This window comes from Bison bison, unplaced genomic scaffold (genome assembly GCF_000754665.1).
Source record: "Bison bison bison isolate TAMUID 2011002044 unplaced genomic scaffold, Bison_UMD1.0 scf7180017864080, whole genome shotgun sequence".
NCBI classification, from domain to species: domain Eukaryota; kingdom Metazoa; phylum Chordata; class Mammalia; order Artiodactyla; family Bovidae; genus Bison; species Bison bison.
The window spans coordinates 72236-83382 of record NW_011494652.1 but is presented as its reverse complement, the minus strand read 5'-3'; the positions used below and the strand labels follow the sequence as shown (position 1 = coordinate 83382).

The following is an 11147-nucleotide window of genomic DNA, read 5'->3' as shown; positions in this document are numbered from 1 at the left end:
GGGAGGCTGTGGCTCCAGCTGTGGGGGCTGCGGCTCCAGCTGCGGGGGCTGTGGCTCGTGTCAGGGGCTCCAAGGGGGGCTGCGGCTCCAGCTGCTGTGTGCCCATGTGCTGCCAGTGTGAGATCTGAGGCTCTGAGCCCAGACCTTGGCTTTCTCCCTGTTTGGTGAAGCCTCTCTTCTCAGGGCTCCCCTGAACTGGCTCCTCCTCCCTGAAGCCCACTTCTGGGGCCCTCATCTCCCGCTGTGTGGGAGCTGGCTCGCTGGACAAAGAGGACCAGTTCTGCAGGTGTGGAGGGCAGACCTTGCTGCCGCTGGGACTGGGCCCCCTCCCCGTCCTCAGGGCGTCGTGCCGCATCCCCCTTGCCGTCGTCCCCACGGGCCCCCGCCCCTGGCGCAGCCCCTGGGCTCTGGCTTGACTGGCAGTCCTCGTGGACAGCCCGCCTTCTGAAGACACCCACCCGAACCCTCTGCCTCTCACCTGCGTCAGCTCCGCCGTCAGTGGGTGGCAAGTCCCGGCAGAGCAGCAGACAGTGGGGCCCCTAAACCCTGGGCACATCCCCTGGAGCCATTGGCCCCTTGGCCACCAGGACTTGGCGCTGCCCTAGGGCCTCTCCCCACCGCCATCTCTTGTCTACCTCCCCTTCTGACTCCGTTTTGGGGCTGAAACTGTGCCGTGAGCTCCCTCAACAAGCACCCTTCCCCACGACGCCGGCTCTCCGTGGTGCCCTCCCTGCCCACCTCTCTGCCCCGGGGCTCCCCCTGCGGTCCTCCTCACGACGCCCCAACTCCCATGCGCGGACATGGATGCTCAGCGTCCAGAGGGCCAGGCCCAGTCAGCTCCTGCCTCAGGGAGCTCGTCGCCCTCGGAGAGTCTGGAGAGCGAGGCAACTGACAGGGCACAGAAAGCTTTTGTTTGTTTAAATCACGGAATCAAGATCGATGCCAAGGACGCCCGTGAGGTCCGAGTACCGGCCAAGGCCGTGGCGCTGCCCCCTCGGGCTCCCTTGCTCCTCACACAGCCTGGTCCGCAGGAGGCAGACTCTGCAGACTGAGGGCTGAAGACGTTCCTGGGGAGGCAGAGGGTTTCTTTAATTGCCGGGAGCCGGTGAGGCATTCCACTCGTGACAAAGGTCATGAGGAAGGAGGCTCGGCATACGCAAAGGCGGGATCGAGCCTCAGGAGTCCGCCCGGATATTCTCGAGCATTTTCCCCCAAAAAACCAGAGTCTGCCTACTTTATTGCTTTGTGCTCTCACCTCTGACTTTACTAGGGGCTGTCCCCTACCACCATCTCGCTCTCTCTCTGTCAAAGAGTTAACTTACAGCTCCAATTAATAAAGTTCCTGGGCAATTAGGAGTGTTTAAATCCAAACCCCTCTGATGGCTCTCTAACTCGCCTGACAAGTTTACCCGGACTCCTGCAGCTATGCATACGATTGTTTACGGTCTCCTAGCCTCCAGAGGCACGGGAAGCTTAAGATATTCAAATAGCTTAGAGCCTCTCAGAGAGTTAAAAACTGTCAGAATAAACTAGTAAAGGATTTCATTGATGAGTCAATGCTTGTTGCCAAGTTTTCACATCCCCTGAATTGTATCCTTGAATGTGTATTAATTAATAGTGGGTATGTAGAAAAAATAAGTAGTGGCCTTGGTGTTAGTAACTTTAGACCCTTAAGGTAATAAATTCTTTCCTTTGTTGTAAACCCATTACACATCCGCCCTATAGGAATGCAATTTCATCTTTGGAAGATGGCGCCAAACCTTAAAATAATTACTCTTAGAGAAAATAAGTCTTTGTTGACAAGTCCTTGTCAAGAGTCATAAAATGTTAGTAGGCCTTCTGGCCAGAAGATGATGTAAATCACCTAAACCATTTGTATACGATAAATTTGCAGGAAAGAAACCTGGTTTTTGATAAGAATCAAAGACTGCTGACTTTGCATCCCGTATTATCCTCTATGTGTAACGTAGGGTATAAAAGCCCCTGTTGAAAATAAAGCTACGGGCCTTGCTCACCAGCGCTTGGTCTCCTCATGTCATTCTTCCCTTTAACGTCCAGCTGAGTCTCCATCTGGAGCGCGGAACCCACCACGCTTACTAATTATGCCTGGGCTGCTAAGACCCACTCGAGAAGGTGTCTAGGGTGAGGCACCTTCCGCTATTCGAGAGGGCGCCTGCGGCCTACGTAAGTGGTGCAAACTTCTTGTCTTGAAGTTTTATTGGTCTCCCGCGTAAACCAAGCTACTCAGCTTCTTTTCTCCACTGAATTTTCCTACTGAGCTATCCTCATTCTATTGTTCTCTATATCTCTAATTAGCATATAAATAGTCGCCTAGGCCGTCTCTCCTTCGAATACCCTGGATCAGCTGGGGCTGGTCCCCAGCATTTAATAATGAGTTTTAAAGTATTTATTTAGGCCGTGCTGGGTCTTCATGCTGTTCGGGCTTTTCCCTGGTTGTGCTGAGCGGCGGCTGTTCTTCGTTGCAGAGCACAGGCGGCTCATGGTGGCAGCTTCCCTTGTTGCAGAGTTCAAGTTCTAGGGCGCACGAGCTTCAGTGGTTGGGGTGCGTGGGCTCAGTCGTTGTGGTTCCCGGGCTCCAGAGCTCAGACTCAGTAGCCGTGGGCATGAGCTTAATTGCTCTGTGGCATGCGGGATCTTCCTGGACCAGGGATCAAACCCATGTCTTCGGCATCGGCATGTGGATTTTTCTTTTCACTGCTGAGTCACCAGGGAAGCTCCTTGGGACTCGAGTGCAAGTTTTCTGAAGAGTGGCGCATGTTTGGCGCTGAGCATCTCTATCAGCCCGTTTCCTGCCTGTAGACTCTGCAGTGCGACAGCCTCTTTCCAGTCCTGTGTCTCCGCTTCCTTCAGTCTGGACTAGAAACAATTCTGCTGATGTGCAGTTGTTGCTGTTCAGTCGCTAAGCTTGGTCTGACTCTTTGCCGCCCCATGACTGCAGCACACCAGACTCCTCTGTCCTCTACTGTCTCTGAGTTGGCTCAAAATTCATTCTGCTACAACAAAATTCTGCTGATATAATGTTCACAAAACACTTGCGGTCTCCCAGGTGTGTCACAGTGAGCCTCACAATTAGGAGCTGCTGTTAGTTGCTCAGTCATGTCTGACTCTTTGTGACCCCCTGGACTGTAGCCCTCCAGGCTCCTCTGTCCATGGGATTCTCCAGGAAAGAATACTGGAGTGGGTTGCCATGCCCTCCTCCAGGGGATCTTCCCAACTCAGAGATCAAACCTGGGTCTCCTGTGGTGCAGGCGGATTCTTTACTGTCTGAGCCTCCAGCGAAGCTCCTTTGTCAGGTAGGCCCTCCACAAACCATTCCCTGATAATCCATTTCTGTTCCTGGATTTTGCTCAGATGGCTGAGTTGATCCATCAGTCACACACCTGAATTCTTCAGCAAAGGTTTGTATAGCTGCACTCCTGGTCTCTCCAGAGTGTACTTTCCTAATAGCACCTCTCCTAATATTGGCGTCTTTTGCAACTTGGATAGGCTGAGTGATGGGCATGAAGGGACTGAATGATGGGAGTGGGCATCTGGCTGAGCAGAGGCTGTGGCTTTGGTTAGTCCTGGGAGTAATGGGCAGTCAGAGGCAGGGTGGCCCACTAACCCAGCATCCAAACCAGGAGACACAGAAGAGCTTTAATTTTGTGATTGTTCAGGATTCCCAAGAGGTAGCAAAGATAGTTCAGAGTTCCCCTGTGTCTCTCACCCAGCTATCCCGATAATGATCTATTTAAAAAAATTCTTGTGGTAAAATATACATATATTTGAGGCTTTCCTGGTGGCTCAGTGCTAAAGAACCCACCTGCCGAGCGGGAGACTTGAGTTCAATCCCTGGGTCAAGAAGATCCCCTGGAGAAGGAAATGGCAACCCACTCCAGTATTCTTGCCTGAGAAATACCATGGGCAGAGGAGCCTGGTGGGGTACAGTCCATGGGGTTGCAAAGAGTCAGACACGACTTAGCAACTAAAACAATAAAAATCCATATCTTTACCATTTTAGCCATTTTAAGTGTGCAGTTCAAGGGCATCGAGCACGTTCACACTCGTGGAAGCATCGCCACCATCCCTCTCCAAAACTTCATCTTCCCAAACAGAAACTCTGCCGCCACGAGACACTGACCACCGCGCTCACTGCTCAATTAGAACCTCTCCCTTAACCATAGTACATTGTCAAAAATAGGGTGTTGACATTGGCACAGTTCAGTTTACTCAGGCACAGACCTGGTTTGGATTTCACCAGTTTTTATAGGCCCTTTTAATATAGTTCAATGAAGTTTCATCACATGTGAGGATTCCAAAAGCTAGTGCCACAACCATCACCTGAAAGAAACTCCCTCATTTTATCCGCAAATAATGACACCTTTCCCACCGTCCTGACCCCTGGCGACCACTGAGCAATCTCCCGGCAGTTCTGCCACACGGAGAACGTTACGTGAACGGAGGAGCATTGACACAGCGCTTTGACGTCGGCTCCCCCCCCGCCACGTGGCACAGGAGGAGCGTTGACACAGCACCTTGACGTTGGCTCCTCCCCCCCACGTGGCACATTCTGCTTGTGCTAAGTCACTCAGTCCTGTCTGGCTCTGCGACCCCGCGGACTGTAGCCCATCAGGCTCCTCTGTCCATGGGATTCTCCAGGCAGGAGTACTGGAGTGGGTTCCCATGCTCTTCTCCAGGGATCTTCCTGACCCAGGGATCACGCCCATGTCTCTTAAGTCTCCTGCATTGGCAGGTGGGTTCTTTACCACTAGTGACACCGAGGAAGTCCCCAACTTGCTCGTTCAGTTCAGTTCAGTCGCTCAGTCGTGTCTGACTCTGCTCTTTGCGACCCCATGGACTGCAGCACGCCAGGCTTCTCTGTCCATCACCAACTCCCGGAGCTTGCTCAAACTCAGGTCCATCGCATCGGTGATGCGATCCAAATATCTCATCCTCTGTCGTCCCCTTCTCCTCCTGCATTCAGTCTTTCCCAGCATCAGAGTCTTTTCCAATGAGTCAGTTCTTCACATCAGGTGGCCAAAGTATTGGAGTTTCAGCTTCAGCTTCGGTCCTTCCAATGAATATTCAGGACTGATTTCCTTTAGGATTTACTGGTTTGATCTTCTTGCTCTCCAAGGGACTCTCAAGAGTCTTCTCCAACACCACAGTTCAAAAGCATCAATTCTTTGGTGCTCAGCTTTCTTTATAGTCCAACTCTCACATCCATGCATAACTACTGGAAAAACTATAGCTTTGACTAGATGGACCTTTGTTGGCAAAGTAATGTCTCTGCTTTTTATTTTTTTATTTTTTTTTGCCAAGTAATTATACAGTTTATTTTGTTATGTGCAAAGTAGACACTTCATATTTACTTGCTATGGAAAGCAGAGTACAGGCTCAATGGAGAATAATCATTAAACATTGATTATTTTTAAGAACAATGCTGTTGTAAAAATGTAGAATAGTAAATATTTTTTGGTAATTATGTATTTCTCTTTTAAAGTAATTACAGCTTTCAGATATAAATCTTTAAAAGGCTATCTCTGAAGAGCAGTGAGGTGACTGTTATTTCAGATTTGATGAATAATAATTTTTCAGTAACCTTCTCAAAAACCAAGTCAGGAGAGAGGATTGTTTTTTCCCCCCTTCCACGTGGTCAGTTTCATTTTTAAAGAAGGCCTGTTGTAACACGAAGATGTATTTCACAAACCTTTAACACAAGTTCGTGAGCTGTCAACTGAAGACACCACCTCTGATGTGGATGGTTTCATTCAATCCATGTTCTACCAACTTGATATCTTCTAAGTCATCTTTTATGATGCTAATCAAGTGGCTAAGGCCTTCCTGTTGTTGTTTCAAATGCTGCTTGATTTCTCGTAACAGATCTGCGTCTATGTAATATCTTTCTTCAGATCTGACTGCTCCAAAGTGATTCTGCATCCTGATTTGGGACATCAGTTCATTTAGTCGGCCCTTAAACTGAGTAGGGGCATTTAGTTCACCCTGAATTGTATCTAGCTGAACTCGCAACTGCTCTTCATCAGCTTGGATGGCATACCCACTCTTCCTCTGAATTTCCTGTTTGATTAGGACCTGTAAAGTTCTCTGGGAAAGGTCCATAAGTTTCCTCTTGTATTGTGCAATTTTGGCCATGGTTGTAGTTTGATTCTTCTGTAATTCACCAATATCTTCAGATATTATATCTAATCTGGTCTGATGCTGCTTAGTCATCTGATCTTGAACCTTTAGTCTTCGAAGAAGTTCTTTGAAACCCACCATTGGTACAGGAATTAACTTTTCAGAATCAGGGTTATCCACCTTGGCTTGTTCCCAGATAATAGGATCAACAGCAGCAGGAGGATTCTGTAAAAGCTGTTTGATCTGTGCAGGAGAAAGCTCTGTTCTAGTCATAGAAAGGGTTACACCAAGTTGCTGCAATTGTGTTTTAATATTTGTTTGTTCAAAATGGGCATACAATGTTGTAGCTGGAACTCTTCTTGAAGTACCATTTGGAGAACGCTCAACAACATAAATGACAACTTCTGTCTGATCATCTGGCAATGTTTTAATACCCTCTACGTTTACAGTAAGGGTCTGGTTTCCTCCCAAAACTTTATGCAATGATTCTACCAATTGCTGTTGCTGGCTTCGAATATCTGTTTCTTTTTTGTTGAAAACTAAAACCACTAGCCCATCTTCATCTTTATTATTGGGCATGCAACTATAACCTATAGCCTTAAACCGGCAAAAGGGATTTTCTAGTGTGAATTCCACGGGTGGAATGTTATTGTTGAAATATCCTTTTCCTGTTCCCCAGAAGGCTTGTAGTTGATTCCATTTTGCCAAAATAGCATCTCTCTCATCTCCCAGTAGTGTTGGAGCAGAAAGGGCACTTGCAGTATTTATCAGCTGGTTGGACTGGGCAGGAGCTTGTTTAGGCTGACTGAAGAGACCACCTAATGTAGTCTGTTGCTGCTGTTGCTGCTGCTGCGTATTAAATCCTCCAAATCCAAGTCCGGTCCCCAGACCAGTACCTAAGCCAGTGCTAGTTCCAGTTGTCGTGCCAAAACCAGTCCCAAATCCAAAACCTTTGTTCTGAGTACTACCAAAGAATCCAGTAGTGCCCGTGTTAGCTGGAGTAGAAAAGCTGAATGCAGAACTCGCTGTGGTAGACGTTGTCCCAAATCCTCCAAACCCACCCTAGGAGGAGAGGGGCCTGCGGGGCCCCACCCGCATGCGCGAGCACCGGGGTTTTCCCCCCATTCCTCCCGTGGCCTCCTCAGGAGCCGCCGTCCCCCGCTCGGCTGCCGCCCGCCCTTTTCCAAAGCCCCCAAAGTCTCCGCGCGGGCAGGAGACCCCAGGATCCCCAAGCCGAAGAGTCTCGGACAGAAGGGCCGGACCGAAGACCTCCCTCCTCTGTCTCTGCTTTTTAACATGCTGTCTACGTTGGTCATAGCTTTTCTTCCAGGGAGCATGCTGCAGTCAGCATCTGCAGTGATTTTGGAGCCTAAGAAAATAAAGTCTCTCACTGTTTCCATTGTTTCCCCATCTAGTTGCCATAAAGTGATGGGATGGGATGCCATGATCTTAGCTAAGATTTAAGCCAACTTTTTCACTCTCCTCTTTCTACAAGCTATAGACTTGTGGCTATATAGCAAGTCTTAAAATCATTTGTTGTTCTTCTAATTATATTATTTTTTAAAATTGCTTCGACTATTCTAGTTCCTTCATCTTTCTATATACCTTTTAGAAGCAGCTGAGAAGAAGAATCCTGCTAGGATTTTGATAAGAATTTCTTTAGAATTTGGGAGAATTGACATCTTAACTATGTTGAGTTTCCCAGTCTGTGAACCTGGTGTGTCTCTCTATCTATACGGTTATCTTCGATTTTGGTCATTAGCATCTTGTAGTTTTCAGCATTCAGAGCTGTACATGTTGCTGTTGTTGCTGTTAGACCTGCGTGTCTTCTTTTTTGGAGAGTTTGTAACTATACTGTGCTCTAGGCTTTGGTTTCTAGTTGTTCATTCCTATTGTGTGGACGTGATGATTGATTTTTGCTGTGTTAACCTTGTATCTTCTGGCTTTGGTAAACTCAAAACTCATCTGTAAGCTCCAAGAGTTTGTTTTCTTGTTTGTTGTGTGTGTTCGTCAGGCCTTTCTGCACAATCGTGTCTCTCCACGTGCGGAGTCTGGGAAAGCCCAGCTCCTCATGGACTCCAGGTCAGCAGGCCTCCCTGGAGCCCCAGCACCTCCGCGGCCCGCAGATGGCCCTGCTTCCTCTCCTGTTTGGATTCGCTGTTCTCCAGTGTCTGCGTGCCCCAGGCCCTGGCCTTGGCTGCTCTTTTCTAGATCCTAAGATTTACCCCAAGGCTGACACCCGCTGGTCTTATTCACTCCCAGCTTTTTTTTTTTTTTAATGTTTATTTGGCTGCACCAGGTCCTAACTGTGGAGTGTGGGATACTCAGTCTCCATTGCGCGGTGGGGTCTTACCTGCGGTGTGTGGACTCTTAGATGTTCACGTGGGATCGAGTTTCCCAAGCAGGGATGCAGACTGGGTGCCCTGCTCTGGGAGCTCAGAGTCTCACGAACACCAGGGAAGCCCTTCATCGTCAGCTTTGTTGCCATCACGTGCCCTGATAGCCTCCAGATCTGTGAAGACCCACCCTCCAGGCCGCCACACCTGACTGCCTCCGGGATGTCTCCATTTTTGATGTCCTGCGGATATTGTGAACGTGACCTGTCCTCATCTGCACACTCGTCTCTCCTCCTGGGATGGACAGGACCGTAAAGTGACCCCAAGTGACCCTCCTCCTTACAGGATCTCCTTCTGAGTGTGTACGAGCCTGTGATTACTACGAGCTATCACTCGTGGGATTATGTCTGGTTATATGGCAAAGGGGATGTTTGCAGATATAGTTAAGGCCCCTGATCAGTTGGGCTCCTCAAAAGGGAGGTTGCCTGGGGGACCTGCCTGAATCTGTGCTCACCTGTATAGTTGTGTCCGACTCTGTGACCCCGTGGACTGGGGCCCACCAGGCTCCTCTGTCCGTGGAATTCTCCAGGCAAGAATGCTGAAGTGTGTTTCCATTTCCTTCTTGAGGGGATCTTCCTCACCCAGGGATTGAACCCACATCTCCAGCATTGCAGGCAGATTCTTTACAGTTTCAGATTCCACCACGGAACCCGGGGAACTCTGAAATAGGGGTCTAGGTTTGGAGACTGTGAGTCAGAGAGAAGCAGCCCCGCCGGCCTGGGAGGAACACGACATGTTGTGCAGGGTCTGAGGGATCACGGGTCCCGGAGCTGTGGGCTCTCCTGCGGCTGAGGACCATCCCTGGCTGAGGGTGCTCAAGAAACGGAGAAGCATTCTTCACACACCCCGCGCGGGGAGGGGAGGGCCCAGAGCCTCAGATGGGAGGCGCATGCAGTTGGCCCTTGACTGCAGCCTCGTGAGACCCCATGGGGGCTGCCGCTGAGCCATGCCTGGGCTTCAGACCTGGGGAAACTCTGAGATAGTAAGCGTGTGTGTGCTGTATTGACCAGCCCCTGAGTTGCGGTCACTGGCGGCCCAGCAACAGAAGACGAGTACACCCCCTCTTAGCACCGTGTGGTCCGGGGCCAGCACCCCCTGCCTGGCCGCCTGGAGCCACGGCGCTCTCCACACCCCCAGACATCTCCGCGAGCCCGTCCCCCCCGGCTGGGGACTCCTCACCCGTGCGTCCTGCTGCCCACCTGCGTGAGTTAGGCCCTCGATGACCCCCGACCAAACGGACTTCGAGCCAGCCTGCTTCCAGCCTCATCCTCGGGCTCTTCAGTTTTCAATAAAAGGTCAAACTGCTTTCGGTAAGAGCCGGGAGGGTCCTCCGCAGCTCCACCTGCGCCCAATCGTACCCCTTCCGTGAGCCGTGGTGTGAAGATGCCGTGTGTCTGTGGCATCCCGAGTACTTGGCGTGGGCCAGACTCTCCAGCTTCACCACAACACTGTGAGGTGGACACTCACTGACCCCCATTTTCCAGGTGAGAAAACCGAAGCGAGAGCCCAGGTTACCTGGCAAAGGTCACACAGCGTCTGACACTGACTCCAGATACTGCCAGCGCTTCCCCAGCAGCCCGAACGTCGCGGAGCTCGAGTCCCTGCCCCCGGACCAGCCCCCTGAGCCTGCACACCTTCTCTGGGGCCCCTCCCGTGTGCTCCCCAACTCCCCCCACCCCACGAGCAGGCTGAGTCCCTCTGCTGAGACCCCGCCACGCTCCTCCCCGCCAGGCAGCGGTGTGTCTCACTCATTCTGTAACAGACGCCAATGCGGGCCACACACAGTAGGTCTCTGTCAGTGAGTGAGCAAAAGAGAGTGTGGACTGGTCAGGCAGGCCGCCGGGAGAGGACGGTGATCAAGGTGGAAGCAGATCTGTGGGGTTTACTCACAAGGTAGGAGCTGGAAAAAATTTCATCGTGAGAATGCGTCTTGTGCAGAGGAAAAGCGTTTATTGAAGGATTTGACAATGGCCAGTGTGCACCAAAATATGCCAAGGAAGAGAGCGGGAGGCATTCAGGACTTGGAGGTGGCTGGCGAGACCCTGGAGAGGAGCCCGGCGGGACCCAGGGCCCCAGGCTCTAAAGACCATGAGGTGCCAGGAGCAAGGGCCACGGGAGCCCCTTCGGGTGGGGTTGGAATCGGGGGCAGCTTTCCGTTAGGGGGTGATGGACATGAGCCTGATGCCCTCCTCGTCTGCCTTCATCTGCAGCCGGGCTGCTGTATGCCCAGCTCTGGAGACAGGGCAGAAATTCTGGAGGACGTGATGACATTACAACTTCAGGGCTATGACATGCAGCCCAGGACGCATCCCGAGATGCCTGAGCTGGAAGAATTACATGGGCCTGTGGCTAGAGTCTTAGATCTTGCGCTGGCAGCACTCGGGCACACAGCAGCTGGACTGGGAGCAGCAGGGTTTGCAGCAACTGGACTGGGAGCAGCACACGGGGATGCAGCAGCTGGACTGGGAGCACCAGGGTTTGCAGCAGCTGGACTGGGAGCAGCAAACGGGGATGCAGCAGCTGGACTGGGAGCAGCAGGGTTTGCAGCAGCTGGACTGGGAGCAGCACACGGGGATGCAGCAGCTGGACTGGGAGCAGCCACAGGAGCCACAG

At 51.2% G+C, this 11147-nt stretch overlaps 1 protein-coding gene across 1 annotated transcript in view; it reads right to left on the bottom strand.

Moving 5' to 3' along the window:
* LOC104987037 (keratin-associated protein 5-7-like) overlaps positions 1 to 11147 on the bottom strand; it is a 15601-nt gene that overhangs the window by 3924 nt on the left and 530 nt on the right. The window contains exons 2-3 of the mRNA XM_010837800.1: positions 10903 to 11147; positions 9947 to 10049 (exon numbers count right to left, since the gene is read on the bottom strand). Of these exons, the coding sequence (XP_010836102.1) occupies positions 9947 to 10049; positions 10903 to 11147 (348 nt within the window). The remainder of the gene's footprint in view (positions 1 to 9946; positions 10050 to 10902) is intronic.